The following is a 17355-nucleotide window of genomic DNA, read 5'->3' as shown; positions in this document are numbered from 1 at the left end:
AATAAGATAATAATTTTTCAAATGTTCCTTATATAAACTTATGATCTCGTCGATATCATAAATTAATTAATAACCAATAATTATTTAAAGTTACAAGCATTACAAGGGTGATTTAATAAAATATGAAATAGATTGGTGAAATTTATTTGATTAGTCAACAAAATGAATATTATTTTGTTACTAGACAGATGTCAAGTTTTTAATAGTCTACCTAGTCAATCAAATCAAATGTCGTAATGTCGGAAACTTGACGTACGAGAACTTATCAGGATGTCACACATCCCAGTACTGTTCTCATTTATTCACGCTTAACTCAACAAACTGGAATATGATATGATGTTTATGTCATATTGATTTACAATCTATCACAATTTGGGCCGAAGGTAGGGAAATGGTAAGGCTGATATGTAAAAGATATGAGGAACACAAACAGATAGACACACACTTTCCCAAACTCATGGATCTAATAGCTCAACACATTAGTATCAAAGTATCTGTACTTTGCATTGCAACAAGTATAAAGAAATAAAGTTGTTCCTTCACTGATATTTATAACTTTTAGTAAAACGGTAAGCGCTCATCTCTACAAAATTTGAATTTTTTTTCTCATCAAATTCATCCATCCGCCTAAATACAATTTCAAAAAAATAAAAAGTTTGAAAAATTCTCCCATAATTATGGAAAAGTCAAACCCCAGATATACAGTTCCATACAATGTTACTATAATCATCTATCTTAAAATAGTAGTTCAAGCGCCAAGCGGCCAGACTTGTTCAAACAGGCAGTCTGAAACAATGTTATATTATATTAAATAATAGTATGTTTCTAAAAATCTTAAATGTGTATAGAAATAATAAAAAAATATTTATCAAGGTTTTAAAAATAAAATAAACTCTAATACTGTCAAAATAATACCTTAACAAAAATCCAAATAATTATATATAAAACAAAAAAAAATATTTTTTTTAAATTATTGGCCGCTGTCCAAGTACTTTTCAACCGGTTCACCGGTTCTTGACCGATAAAACAATTTTTAAAAAAATTTCGGATTAGACCCATGATCTGTAATCGGTTGTCAGTTGAACCGGACAGTCCGATCCCATTCTAAAAACACAGGTTCAATAAACATTATCGAGAAATTTTCCTATTAAGCTTTTGGAAGAAGTTTCCATGTGCGAACTTTAAGTTGGAAATTTTTTTGAGTCGTCAAAATATATCAGGTTCGTCGAACTAGTCCGCACCGTTGTGAAAAATTGATGAGTTGAGTTATGGTTTTGGTGGCTGGTTTGGAGGCGACCCTAAACAGGCCGCATGTTGTGGCAAGGCGGGGCAAGGCAAAATAGCCCACCAGTTTTTTAATAAATAAATTTTTATTTTTTCATTTGTTGTGAAAAAGTAAAAATTTATGGTAAAAAGTAAAAATCTCAAACTCTCAAAATTTACCAAACTACACACTTTATAATATTTTTCTCTCTACTCAATTGTGATTTTCTTCACAAATGAAAGATCTATTTATAGAGTTTCATTACACATAATCCAAAAATAAAATACATCATTACCTACATCATCACACACAAATTTCTAACTTTACAACTCTTATTTTCAACATTCAAATATTCAACTATTACTTTTCCATATTAAAATATATTATTTCAACACTTCCCCTTGTGATGATGATCATGATACGATGATGTCTTCATTACGTGTTTTGTACTGCCTCGTTAAAAACCTTACTAGGAAAAACCCATTGGGATAAAAACCATAGTAAGGGAAAAAGAGTGCAGTCACGTGAACTCCCCCTCATGTTGACACGAACAACTCTTCACAAATTTCGTAGATTGCGCATCCCAATATTATATATGTGCTTTCTGAATATTGACGTAGGTAGTGCCTTTGTGAAGAGATATGATGAGTTTTCACTTGATTGAATGTGACGAACATCAATACATTTATTCTTCTCAAGCTCCTTGGTGAATGCGAAGAACTTAGGAGGAATATGTTTAGTTCTGTCGCTTTTTATGTATCCTTCTTTCATTTGAGCAACACATGCAACATTATCTTCATATAGTATCACAGGCTTCTCATCAAATGATAATCCGCATGAAATTTGGATATGTTGGATCATTGATTTTAACCACACACATTCACGACTTGCTTCATGTAGTGCAATAATCTCGGCATGATTTGATGAAGTTGTTACGAGCGTTTGTTTCTGTGAACGCCAAGATATTGCAGTGCCTCCACGAGTAAATACATATCCAGTTTGGGAACGTGCCTTGTGTGGATCAGATAAGTATCCAGCATCGGCATAACCAATTATACTTGGATTAGCATCTTTTGAATACAAAAGTCCCAAGTCTGTCGTTCCTCGTAGATAACGGAATATATGTTTAATTCCGTTCCAGTGTCACTTTGTTGGATATGAGCTAAATCTTGCCAACAGATTCACGGCAAAAGATATATCAGGCCTTGTACAATTTGTAAGGTACATAAGGGCACCGATGGCACTTAGATATGGTACTTCTGGACCAAGAATATCTTCATCATCTTCACATGGACGGAATGGATCCTTTTCTATGTTTAATGATCTAACAACCATTGGAGTACTTAAAGGATTTGCTTTATCCATATTAAAACGTTTAAGGATCTTTTCTGTATAATTTGTCTTGTGAACAAACATTCCACATTCTTTTTGTTCAATTTGTAAACCCAGACAATACTTGGTTTTTCCAAGATCCTTCATTTCAAATTCTTCCTTCAAGTATGACACAACTTCTTGAATTTCCTTATTCGTTCCAATGATGTTTAAATCATCAACATATACAGCAATAATTACACATCCGGATGTTGTTTTCTTAAGGAAAACACAAGGGCATATTGAATTATTTACATATCCCTTTTTCATCAAGTGATCACTTAGTCGATTATACCACATTCGACCTGATTGCTTTAACCCATATAATGATCTTTGTAATTTCACAGAATAGCATTCCCTGGGTTTTGAACTTTGTGCTTCAGGCATCTTAAATCCTTCAGGGATTTTCATATATATATTACTATCAAGTGATCCATATAAGTAAGCTGTAACAACATCCATAAGACGCATTTCTAAATTTTCAGATACCGCCAAGCTAATCAAATACCGAAACGTAATTGCATCCATCACAGGAGAATACGTTTCTTCATAATCAATTCCGGGCCTTTGAGAAAAACCCTGTGCAACAAGTCGAGCTTTATATCTTACTATTTCATTTTTCTCATTTCGCTTTCGAATAAAAACCCATTTGTATCCAACAGGTTTTACACCTTCAGGTGTAAGGACTATAGGTCCAAAAACATTACGTTTATTTAGCGAATCCAATTCAACCTGGATGGCTCCTTTCCATTTTATCCAGTCCTGCCGATTTTTACATTCACCAAAAGATTTTGGTTCATGATCTTCATTATCATTTATGATGTCGATTGCCACATTATAAGAAAATATATCATCAATTTCATCTATATCTTTTCGGTTCCATATTTTTCCAGTATTGATGTAATTGATAGAGATTTCATGATTCTCGTCAGTTTGTGGTTCTGACAGAACATTTTCATCATCATGTGTTTCTTCAGGAACAACATTCTCTATTTTGTGATCATCATGTTTCTCTATGAATTTTCTTTTTCGAGGATTTTTATCCTTGGAACCGACTGGCCTTCCACGCTTCAGGCGTTTAATGACATCATGAGTATCTTCCATTTGTTTCTTTGGAATTTCAATTCGAGCAGGGGCATTTGCAGCATGTATATATGATTTAGTTACCCTTTTGTGTCTGCAAATGCATCTGGTATTTGATTTGCTATTCTTTGCAAGTGTACAATTTGTTGTACATCTTTTTCACATTGTTTTGTTCTTGGATCCAGATGTAACAATGATGATACATACCATGTAATTTCTTTTTCGGTATGTTTTTGTTCTCCCCCTAACATTGGGAAGATTTCCTCATTAAAATGACAATCAGCAAAACGTGCTGTGAACACATCTCCTGTCTGAGGTTCAAGATATCGAATGATTGATGGACTATCATAACCGATATAAATTCCAACCTTTCTTTGAGGTCCCATTTTCTTTCGTTGTGGTGGTGCAATAGGCACATACACCATACATCCAAAAATTCTCAGATGAGAAATGTCTGGTTCTTTACCAAATGCAAGCTGCAATGGGGAGTATTTATGATATGCACTTGGTCTGATGCGAATTAATGAAGCAGCGTGTAAAATTGCATGTCCCCATATAGAAATAGGGAGCTTTGTTTTCATAATCATTGGTCTAGCAATCATTTGCAGACGTTTAATCAATGATTCAGCCAATCCATTATGTGTATGTATATGAGCAACATGATGCTCAACAATGATTCTCATAGACATACAATAATCATTGAAAGTCTGGGAAGTAAATTCACCAGCATTATCAAGTCTAATTTTCTTGATTGAATAATCGGGAAATTGATTCCTCAATTTTATTATTTGAGCAAGTAATCTTGCAAATACAACATTTCGAGTTGACAATAAACATACATGTGACCATCTGCTGGAGGCATCAATCAATACCATAAAGTATCTGAATGGTCCACATGGTGGATGGATTGGTCCACAAATATCACCCTGAATACGTTCAAGAAACATTGGTGATTCAGTTTGGATTTTGACTGGTGATGGTCTTATAATAAGTTTTCCAAGAGAACATGCTTTACATTGAAACTTATTATTCTGAAAGATCTTCTGGTCTTTCAGTGGATGACCATGTGTATTTTCTATAATTCTTCGCATCATTGTTGAACCAGGATGTCCCAATCGATCATGCCAATTGGTTAATATAGAGGAATTATCAACTACCATGTTTGATTCAATGGGACTTATATGTGTATAATGCAATCCAGTAGGGAGCATTGATAGTTTTTCAATCACATATTTCTTTCCTGATTTATATGTGATAAGACACATATATTTCTCATTCCCTTCATTCATTGTTTGAGTATCATACCCATGGGAATATATATCATTAAAACTCAACAAATTTCTTTTCGATTGTGGTGAATATAAAGCATCATTGATCAAAAAATTTTGTACCATTAGGTAACAAAAATTGTGCTTTACCACATCCTTTAATCAAGTCTACAGGACCTGATATTGTGTTCACCGTTGTTTTTGTTGGTTTTAGTTCCAAGAAATATCTTTTATCTCGGAGGATAGTGTGCGTTGTACCACTATCGGGTATGCAAACTTCAGCTTTGCTCATAGCATTTTCCATATTTGAACTTCAAAAAAATATGCAATGAAATAAAATTACTGACAATACATATATAAATATAACACATATCATAATTGTACAATAAAACATTATTATATGAATACATGAAAAACAAATTATTGTACATTTATATTCTACCACTATATTGTTCATTTTCAGAAAAATCATTGAGAAAATCTACAGCATCAAAATTGTTCATTTCTATCCCACCAACATGTTGATCATTTCCAGAGAAATCATTCATAAAATCACCAGCATCAAGATGAGTTGAATCACTCAAACGGTCACTGCGTTCAGTGAAGTTGGTCTCCTTTTCTTTCCCCTTTAATGATTCTTTATAAAGTTTACAAAGGTGCTCAGGGGCTCGACAAACTTTGGACCAATGTCCTGGAGTACCACATCTGTAACAAGAACTTTCATATCTTTTTGAGTGATTCTCATTAACACTTGTATTCTCATGATGTCTTTTCTGTGGATGGTTTGGGATGCTCTTTTGAGATGAGTTATAACTATCTCTATTATTTTCAAAACCACGGCCGCGTCCACGACCACGACCAATTCCACGTCCACGTCCACGTCCACGTCCACGTCCACGACTTCGACCTCGACCTCGACCAAAACCTTGTCTTTGAAATTGATTTTGGTTTCCAGGTATAAATTCATTTTTACTTACAGCATTTACTTCTGGAAATGCTGTTGATCCAGTGGGTCGGGACTGATGATTTCTCATTAATAGCTCGTTGTTCTTTTCCGCCACAAGAAGACAGGCGATGAGCTCAGAATATCTCGCAAATCCACGTACTCTATATTGTTGCTGTAGAGTAATATTTGATGCATGAAATGTGGAAAATGTTTTTTCAAGCATCTCAGATTCTGTGACCTCATGTCCACAAAATTTTAATTGCGAGATTATTCTATACATCGCCGAATTGTAATCACTGACTTTTTTAAAATCTTGGAATCTCAGTGTGTTCCATTCATCCCGGGCGGTCGGAAGTATAACTTCCCTTATATGTTCAAATCTTTCTTTTAATCCCTTCCACAAAGCCATGAGATTTTTTTCAGTCAGATATTCACATTTCAATCCATCGTCGAGATGTCGACGTAAAAATATCATGGCTCTTGCCTTTTCTTGTGACGTGCATATGCCATTTTCTTTAATGGTCTCGCTTAGACCCAATGACTCAAGATGCATTTCTACATCTAGAGTCCATGGCATATAATTCTTTCCCGTGATGTCGAGCGCAATAAATTCGAGCTTTGTTAAATTTGACATGGTGGTACTAAAAAAAATTACGATGCATTTTATTAGTTAATAAATATTGCAATACAAAGTAACGGATAAACAACAAGTACAAGTATTTGTAAAAATAAAGAAAACGCACGAGGAGGATATTCTCCGATAAATACAAGACTCGTGAGTATGATAACCAAAATAATTAAAAATATCCTTGAGAAAGCCATCTTCTTTTTTCTTCGAAAAATTTGATGATGAATAATTTTTAGAGAAGAAGAGAAAGTTGGAGTGATTGAATGTGTTTGTGAGATGATATTTATAGGGCAAAAACTAGCCGTTTGTTACCGTTTATGACCGTTGGTGTACAAAAAATAAATGTATGTATTTGTATAATTTTATGGTAATAATATGATGTATATAATATTAGACATGTTTAAATAATTATGTATATCATATCATAATATTATAATGAGTGTCATAATTTATTTTGTTTAAAAACCTTATAAGCTTTTATACTTGTCGTATCCCTTACCGGGAGTGTGGGATGTCGTCTTAACATCCTCCCAGGATTTATAACAAGTTTATGAAAAATTTATTTTTATTATTTCTAATAATAACATTATATTGTATATTAAATAAATACACAATAAATAAATAACAGTAAAATAAATATTATTACTTTTGTTACCTTTTTCTTCTGTTTGGAGCTTGGAATAGTATGTAGGACTTTTAAAGCTTCGTGCTGATAACGTGTTGTGAAAAAGTAAAAATTTATGGTAAAAAGTAAAAATCTCAAACTCTCAAAATTTACCAAACTACACACTTTATAATATTTTTCTCTCTACTCAATTGTGATTTTCTTCACAAATGAGAGATCTATTTATAGAGTTTCATTACACATAATCCAAAAATAAAATACATCATTACCTACATCATCACACACAAATTTCTAACTTTACAACTCTTATTTTCAACATTCAAATATTCAACTATTACTTTTCCATATTAAAATATATTATTTCAACATCATTAAATTTTTTTGGAATTGTTACATAAAATGTTTATTTTTAAATTACGTTTTTTCATAAATTTGAAACTAATATTTGATATAATTTTAATGTCTTACATTATTAATATTAACCTACCTAGCCTACAACCCGCGATAGGACGGGTTGAAATTTTTCTAACTAGGGGTGAATATTCGGTCGGTTTGCTTACCGATCGAACCGAATTAGCCATAACCGAACCGAACCAAAATATTTGCCATAACCGAACCGACCAAAATATTTTTCATAACCGATGAAAACCAAACCGAATTAAAATCGGTTAATTCGGTTGGTGATTAGTTTTTTTTTTTTAAAAAAAATTGTGATTTAACTTTAATTATATATATAATTTTTCTTGAATACTACAATCTTCGCAAATGCATAAAAACATAAAATCCAATACATCACAAATGTATAAATTTTGTTTGAACACAATTATTACATATTATATCGATTTTAAAATTAAAAATTAAAATATATATAAAAATTGATAATAATAAAAATTTATTAAATAATAGTATTTACTATATCGGTTAATTCGGTTAACCGATTTCAAAATTTGAAAACCGTAACAGAACCGAATTAACCCATATAACCGATTTTTTTTTAATTTGAAAACCGAATTTCCGAAATAACCGAATCGAATTTCTAAATTGGTTCAATTCGATCGAATTGACTCGATTCGATCGATTAATTCGGTTTAACCGAACACCTCTTTTAATTCGGATCGGTTTTTACCATGGCGGGACAAAGTAGTAGGTCAGTCCGTTTAACAGTTTTAAGCAAAACTAACATAAAAATATATATATTTAGTTTCAAACACAGCAAGGACAACAGTTGTAGACCCATTCAACCAAGACCAGAAAGGGTTAGGATTATGACTTATAATCTGATGATCGGTAGACAGATCAAATTTAAGACTTCTAAAATCATGCCAATGCCTTTGCAGCACTATGGTTATACAGATTTCCCTCTCAATCTCATTTATTCACCCGTATCAAAATATCAGATGATCAAGCAAAAAGCTACAAACCACAACACAATTGTAGTAAAAGGTTTCGAATAAACACAGTTCGACGAAATATGGTAACAATTATTGAACATCCCAGATTCAATTAAGCCAGAATGCTACTTCATTCTGATGGCCTTTGTCCCAAGACTGGAATATCCTCGTACCGTTTCTGCAACAGAGAAGTGCAAAAATTTGACATGAGCTTTTGGATTTTAAAGGGAAAATTAACAGTTTATTGGTAAACAAACAATAACATGGAGAGACAAAACAATACAATGGAGAGAAGGAACAAGGTAGAATGTGATGACTTTTTTCTCCGCTTTTAGTACAGATGATACTGAAAATAGTGTCGATCAAGAATGCCCATCAACTTCACAAAAACTGCCACGACCCACGAGTATTACTTTTTTGGCCAGTGATGAGGAATGATGGAAACATGGCTATTTAACTTTTTAATAACATTGATCCTGTTTGGGAGTCTCGTTTCTTTGTTTTTCCAAAAAAATATACAGGTTGTTAAATTTGCAAGCACCTGTTTATGGGGAAACAATAAGCAGAAACAGTCCACCAACAGAAAACAAGGTCCTCCATGTTTCTATTTTTTAGCCTATTTCTATTTATCGCTTCTCCAAAAAATACCATTTCTACCCTTCACATTTCATCAACTTTTACCCTTGTTATCAATTTTATTTATTTTACATCCCTTTTTTTACTTTTAATATTATATATTTAGTTATTTTATAATTTTTACAACAAAAACTACTAATATTTAAATGCATTATTACTTATTTTTATTTAATCTAAAAAGTAGCAAAAATAAAAAACAAAATATTATTTAATTATATCATCTTCAGGCATTTCATGAATCAAAACTGATTTTGATCATCATCCCAGGTAGACCAGTCATTCTATTTATAGTGAAAAAATTTTGGACTCCCAAACAGACACTTGTTTACTTGTATATCAAAAACTAAAAATCAATCCTTCAATAAGCAGAAACATGAAACACAGCAAAAGGCAAAAACAGGCCCCCAAACGTACCCATTATTGATTGAAAATGAATCCAAAAATTTAAGGTAGTCATTGGTTAATTGGTTTATATAAATCCTTGACGGATGAAACCAAAACTGCTCTGACACCTAACATAGGGTATATGCAAGGTTCCTTAACCAACCATAGATTCGTTTGATAATACTTAGCCTTAAAAAAGAAGTTCACAAGATGTTCTATTTTCCCACAGTCTATTGGGTTTGAGAAGAACTTTCTGAATAGATAGAAGATTGTTTGCATAGAAAGACATAAATGGATTCATATTATACCTACTTTGTTAAATGATGAACTTTATCATCAATTCTACTTGAGAGTTTGGTACATGATGGGATTCTATATTTTTTAATCATAGTTGTTAAAAGCGAGCGGCTGGCTGCGCCTGTCGAATTTTAATGAAGAACCTACTCCATCAGATAAGCTCTTAGGCACATTAAACTAAAACCTAAAAACCATTTGCCAACAGTTGGTACATAAGTGGTGTTGGCCCTGACTTGGAAGGTGCTTGCTAATCTCTTGTTCCATGGTGTAAAATGTTTATGTATGTGTATATATATTTAAGTGTGCACTTATACGCATATATATATGTCAGGAATATCTTATAATTAGTTTATTAGTTCACCAATTTGGAAGTAATTGGATATTTTCCCACAAATTTAATGAAATGTATGTACAATGATTTAATATGTATCTAGTTTGTTATCAACTTCTTTAATATCTACCTTGTTTCTCTTGAGTTTCTTAGTACGATAGACAAAATTTCATCTATATATATATGTATATACGGGATAATTATTGCAAAATGACATTCATATACATTTGATAATTTTAGACATTTAAGTATGAAAAATCATTTAGGTATTGTTTTCATTGTTTGAATATTAGTCAATATATTTTATATTATCTTGGGTGAAAAAAATTATTTTAGAACGTATTTAATAAATTTCTGTGTTCATAATGTATTACATAAATATTAGAAAATTAATGAAATAAACATTAAGAAATGATAATGTATATTTGTGGTATCTTTTATTAACTCTTACGTAGTTATAATAAAAATTAAATGATATTCATATAGCATCTTAATATAAAATATATTATTTGGTTATTCATTTATCTAGTCAATTAGGTATCCATAATTATGTACGGATACATATAGACAACAATAACATTTATCCATTCATCAGGGAAAAAATTATACAGTTATTTATTTATTTATTTATTCTTAACTATGGATATTTATGTACCGTACATATATTCAGAAAATGATGCCGAAAACATCTATATACAGAAGTTTCAATCTTAATTATTAATATATTTTCAACTTATTCTTCTAATTAGGTACTTGAGATTTTAGGGATGTTACATGTAGCCACAGCCATTCAACTGACAGAGTAACAGACCAGACGGTAAGGCAACACAGAGTCATTTAGTCAACTAATCCTGGCATTCTCTAAAATCTATCAGAAGACTTCACAAATGCAACCACTTATAGCCAGAATTATATTTCCTCTATACGCCCTCATCCAGTGTTTTTGGGGATGATATTGTTCATCCTAACTTCTAATTACTATATCAACCCAACTACTTATCACGTTCCAGGCAACAACCTCATTTCCTCCATGCAACTCGCACATGGTTCCCTCTGAAACTTCTCAACTAAAGCCCAATTGTTAGATAACCACAGAACAATTTAAGTCACCGAACAAATGCCAAAGCAAGTACAAGCACCAACCAAAAAACACACAATTCATAACCAGAGTAAAAAAAATGGAATTTTCTCTTGACAATTAATAGAAGATGACATGAAATGGATTATTTCAACAAGAGCAGGCATATCAGAAAGAAAAAATGAGCATCTCGTTCGATGCTTTTAAGATCTTTTACAGGAGGGAAAAGTGTGATAAATTTGGTGATATATGCTTCAGCAACACCAAAATAATCGACACCATTTCAATGCATTGATGCTTGTTCGCCATTTTCGAACACAACAATATATTTACCAACAAAAACTATCACAAATACCAAATGTTTGCGAACAAAGAAGCACCAAAAATGTGATTTTGATGTTCTCAGACGCAGGATAGCAATTTAAATAAGCTAAAAATGCCTTAATAATAAGAAACGATAATTAATTACATACCCCAACATTGTTATGCTCCCAGAGTCTACGAATGCCATAATCAACAGCCTGCAAATTTCCACATAGAAAAACATATCAAACATAGAAGTAAATACAACCTAATCCGAAAATTAAACCAAATACCAAACAATCCAAAGCATAGTTTAACATTAACACAAATCCGAAATTTTAAATCGACAAAATAATCGATTAAATCCATTCAAAAGTATTCAGATCCAAACTTAATCAAGTCATTCCAACCATGTTTACGGAAAAATGCACAAATGTACACTCAAACTTAGACGCATAAAGATACGGACTCGTTCACCGAGAAAAGCGCCGGCGACGACGAAGGTCACGTAGATAGGAGTACGCCGCATAACCATCCTGTAGAGGCCTTCCCACACGCCGCCGCCGCTACGTCTAGCCGCCGATTCCATTTCCTCCCTGTTTTCAATGAAAAAAACTAAAAAAAGAATTCTACTGGTATTTTGCTCAGAAATAAGAGAAATGGGTAAATATCAGTCGATCCTGTATACGTAGCTTTGCTTCATGTTTCATTGCATTGGACTTTACCCAATTTATTGGGCCTAAAGAATGAGCCGGTCCACCAACTATATTGGGCCTAACTATTCAATTCCTAATGCCACCAAATATCAGTTAATTTTAGTGGACTGATATCAGTTACCAAGAAAATTACGTTTTTGTTCCATTACACTATTGTATCGTTACATTTTGATATGTTTCTATGATACAAATATGTCAAATCTATTATAGTATTGGTTTATATTTTTTGTCCCAACTATAACTTGCTAAGTGATTATGGTTAATTCACCTTCTTATAACCCTTCAAGATGATAATGAGATAACCTTTTATCACCTCTGTCTAAGCCACATGAAGTAAAAATAGCATGATACAAATCTTCATATGAAAGAAAGACGAACACGATTAAATTCGAATTGTGTCCTTAATTCAAACGAACAAGGATCGGTGTTGTGATGTTTCGATCTTTTGATTCAAGCAATGCACGATCTTCACCCCTGAACTACGTGGTTAGTAATAAACGATCACAAAGGAACAACCAACACTCAAACGAACCTTCAAAGAACTCGTCTTTGACAATCCGTGTAAAAAAATGATCGACAAACGCTACAAAATAAAACTTTGATAAGTTTGATTTTGATAACAAAGCACAGGCCTTGAAAGGTTTGAGAGAAAACTCAAAATTGTTGTATAAGCTAAATGATAATTGTTTACTATCTTCAAAAATTCATGAAAAATAAGTTTACATACTCAAAAGATATCAAATCTAGTTCCCAGAATAATTGGACTCTCTAAACTAGGAAACTAAAATATTTTCCGCGGGTCTTCACGCTCGGGCGGTAGGATGTGATCGCTTGGGCATCGAGTGTTCTGGAATTTTGGCTCTCTGGCGCAATATTTAACCGCTCGGGTGCCGAGTGTTATGGAAATAATTGTCTTGTATAGTAAGTGTGGCGCTCGGGAAGGGAGATTTGGCCTTCCTAGCGCCAAGGCCTCTGGACTCCTCATCATTTAACACTTGAATCACGTTCCTATGACTCGCAAACTTACTCCCATGAATCACGAACTCCTCAGGACTTGGTTCCTTGCTTGCAACTTCTTTTTGATTGCTCATGAATCTATGCAATGCTTCCTTGAATCCCTTCAGTCGCCATCTCGTGATTGGCCCCTCCGCCAATACTAGTGGATCCCGCACTTTCCTTGGAGCTTGATCTACTATGATCACATCATCCTCCCCTTCTTGAAAAATGTTTGTTCTCAAATCTTGTTCATCACCTACATCAAATTACGAAATATCACTAACATTAAAAGTGGAACTGATGTTATACTCACATGGCAGATCCAATTTGTATGCGTTGTCATTGATTCCTTCAAGGACTTGAAGGTAATAGCTTTGAACGTCTCTTCTCGGGGAACCTTTCCTTCCTTAAGTCCAGCTACTCCCAGTCACCCTTCTCAAATACCACCTTCTTCTTCCCCTTGTTAGCTTGCTTGGTATATTGCTAATTTTTCTTTTCTATGTTGGTCTTGACCTTTTCATACAAACTCCTAACAAAATCTAGACCAATATCTCTCTCTCCTCACTCGAGTTTCTAGGCATCACCCTCGACGAAAAACCAATCGGCCGTGACCTCCACTCCACAATCACACACCACCATTGAATCATCATGCCACTGCCGGAACTTCGTCGTCTTCTGGTTATTGATGTCAATGCATAATTTTGTCTAGATTTCTAGTGCGATCTAGACAAGGAGCAAAGCTTTTAATCTTGGACCTAATTGTAGGATATTGAAGTACGACAACTTAAAGTTAATTGTTCGTAGGGATTTAAAACTTAAAGTTAATTGTTCGTATGCAGTATATATGTAAATTGAACCTTGTTTAAGAATTCAGTAAAACTATAGCCGTCAACCAGATTTGCAACAATTGGATCGTGGTAAAAGCGCTAATTATTAGATTAGCAAACTTTTAGTATTATGATCAAGACAAAAACTTGTGTGAGACGGTCTTACCAGTCGTATTTTGTGAGACATATTTTTATTTGGGTCATCCATGAAAAAATATTATTTTTTATGCTAATAGTATTACTTTTTATTGTTAATATCGGTAGGATTGACTCGTCTCACAAATTAAGATCCGTGATACGGTCTCAAATGAGACTCACTCTATGATCAAAGATTAATTAGTAGATTTCTTACTACGTCAAAATACCCATATAGAGTTTTAGAAAATTCTAGAAACTATTGGATGGATAATTACTTACTACATATCTATTCAAAAGTTGATGAGATAAATATGTCTTATTTGACAAGGGTGAAACATCTAATCCTATAGCGTTCTAGTAGGATTGAGATACAACTATTGAGAGCAAGGATCTAAAAAGCGTGAAGCACCCCGAAGTGCGGATGTCGAGCTCCAAGCTTTTCAAGCTTAAGCGAGATTAGCACATGCTTAAGCATCAAAAGTATTTTTTATTCTTAATGTAATTGTAATTATCTCAAACCAATAAATAGATAAAATAATACATAAATATGATAAATTTAACTCTGATGCATTAATTCTCATATTTATAAAAACATAAAAATCTCTTGTTTTTGCAACTAGAACACGTTAAAAAATGCTAAATATTTGTCAAATCGTTATCAGACATGCTTAATCATAATTAAAAAATAAATATCTAAATTATAAACTTAATTTATTATTTTAAAATAAAAAGACATACATTCAAAATAAAAAAGTTTAAAATAAATAGATACGAATAATTGTGAATAATACTATTGACGGCGTGCGATTAATGTACGCCGTTAATGTTTAAACACGATTTTTTTTAAAAAAATGATTTACTTTTAACAGCCCACATAAACATGCACGCTGTTAATAATACTATTAACGGCGTGCCTTTATTGTACGCTGCGAAATTTTCATAGGTTATTTATTAACAGCTCACATATAACTGTACGCTGTGGTTTATATAATTTATTAACAGCACACATAAAAGCACGATGCAGATATTACTATCCGCAGCGTGCTTTTAATGCACGCCGTTAATAGTATAAGTGCAATACTATTAACAACGCACATATGGATGCATACCGTGAAAAGTAGTATTCGCAACGTGTTTTTAATGCACGCTATTGCTGACGTGCTGCGGAAAATCATTTTTCTTGATTAGAGACAAAAATAATACCTGAACCGTTACTGTTTCCATAATTCTCTCAAAGAATCGTCACTACATTTTTTGACGATTTCAGCTGTTCCGTCACTATTAGCGACATATTTTTGCATGTTGCCAAAAAATTCTGTACGTGAATGCTTCCCATACTCATCTAGAACCATAGAAACTCAAATGTGAACCCTGAAACAAATGACTCACATAGATTACGACATGAAATTAACCCTAGATCGTTCTACCTTTTACTGCTGCGTAGAAGGTGGCCGAAATATTTGAATTTTGCAAGTATTAATATGAAACCAAGACCCAATTATTACCAATACCAAAAACATTAAAAAACACGAAATTGGTCCTCATTTCTCATCTTGGAATTTTTTTTTGGTCACCTCAGTAAAATAATCCTTCGGGCCTTTCTTTTTTCATCATCATCATATATATTTCAACGTTTGAACTTGCGAGATTGCTTTTTGACTTCGATTCATTGGTGGAGGCACGTTATAATAGGAGGTCAATGGATCTAGACAGCTTTGAAATTATAACATTTTTGCCTAAGATGTATTAATTTTATTTTTATGGAAATATTTTTTTTATAATATTTTGCACTCCTAGGACTCTCAGATGCCTAAGTTGAAGATCATAGTCTAGCATGGCGAGAAGGACATAACAAAAATTGTTAAAATATGGGATTGTAACTTGTAAGATCGAATATTCTGTAATTTTCTTCGTTTTGACTTTTGGGCATGAGTTGTAAAAGTTTTGTTCGGTGCAATAATTAGGATTTTGTTGCATTTTTTCACTTTCATTGAAGTGCTGAAATGACATTGAATATGTCGACGATAATCGTCATGATTTGTTTGATGCTGGATATTATCACTCCCACTGCGATGAACCATATCGTTCCAAACACACGAGGGTCATTCTTAATCACACATAATAAAAAACGACGTGAGCCATTTAATTGTTATGCCCTCAGGATTAGGGTTTTTAAAAAAATCATCTGTCACATATCATTATTTGTAATATCAAGTGTCATACCAACGTTCTAGAAGTGGAGAAGAAATCAATTTATTATGCTAAGAATAAATTTTGATTGTCATGATCAAAAGGAATAATAACTAATTTATAGGACCACTTATAAAATGTTTCCTAAAAATGGTAGAATATCATTTAAAAAAGCGATTTTAAATATGGAAAAATTATAATTTTGATATTTTATGTTTGTATTATTGTGATTTTTGTCTCATGTTGTTGAATTTCAGTCTTAGTCTACTATATTTTATGATTTGAAAATTTTAATCTTTTTTATGTGTGACACTGATGTTTCTAAAGCTAGCTAAAATAACTAAAATTACAAAAAGAAAAGGACCAAAATTTTAAACAAAACGATAAATTGACTAAGATTCAATTTTGATAATATAAAAGATCAGAATCATCGAGAGATAAACATAACTGGTGAAGAAAACAAGTTGAAATGAAATTTTATGGACCCAAATTACACAAAATAATTAAAATGATACGTAATAACTACTAAAATTGTCACCATCAAAGATTATTTAATTCGTAAGTCCGAGGTTGGAAATCAGCCCTATAGAAAATTAAGAAGCAAATATCAGTACTCAACATAAAAAAGTTAGGGCGTTTCACTTCAAATTTAATTTAATAATTAAAAGGTATTAGTTTCCTTAAAATCTGGTAACCTTGCATTATATATGTTCATATTCGTTTTAGCACTTTAGAATTTTAATTACTTCGTAGGATGAAAGAATAATTTCTTACTTTAAGAATGCAAATTACTTCAGTGGAACACAAAATATATTAAGCATGCTTAATGCCCAACCATGCACAAGTTTTTTGGGTTTCAAACTAGCATTACATGTTAAGGATT

At 32.6% G+C, this 17355-nt stretch overlaps 1 protein-coding gene across 1 annotated transcript; it reads right to left on the bottom strand.

Moving 5' to 3' along the window:
• Positions 1-8478: 8478 nt before the first annotated feature.
• On the bottom strand, positions 8479-12302 carry LOC140834074 (cytochrome b-c1 complex subunit 9). Its single transcript, XM_073198695.1, has 3 exons — positions 12075-12302; positions 11776-11823; positions 8479-8754 (listed from the first exon to the last, which is right to left on the bottom strand). Exons 1-3 carry the CDS (start codon positions 12192-12194, stop codon positions 8707-8709), a joined length of 216 nt encoding a protein of 71 aa, XP_073054796.1. The 5' UTR covers positions 12195-12302; the 3' UTR covers positions 8479-8706.
• Between the last annotated feature and the right edge of the window lie 5053 nt (positions 12303-17355).

This window comes from Primulina eburnea, chromosome 6, assembly GCF_022965805.1.
Source record: "Primulina eburnea isolate SZY01 chromosome 6, ASM2296580v1, whole genome shotgun sequence".
Lineage (NCBI taxonomy): Eukaryota > Viridiplantae > Streptophyta > Magnoliopsida > Lamiales > Gesneriaceae > Primulina > Primulina eburnea.
Note: the sequence above shows the minus strand (reverse complement) of the source record. Positions and strands in the feature narration are given on the sequence as shown.

Excerpts from the sequence above, each read along its gene's own strand:
- LOC140834074 (XM_073198695.1), bottom strand. The coding sequence starts at position 12,194 with ATGGAATCGGCGGCTAGACGTAGCGGCGGCGGCGTGTGGGAAGGCCTC. Across the intron at positions 11,824-12,074 it reads GCGCTTTTCTCGGTGAACGA|GCTGTTGATTATGGCATTCG; the intron begins GTCCGTATCTTT and ends GGAAATTTGCAG. Across the intron at positions 8,755-11,775 it reads GGGAGCATAACAATGTTGGG|AAACGGTACGAGGATATTCC; the intron begins GTATGTAATTAA and ends TCTCTGTTGCAG.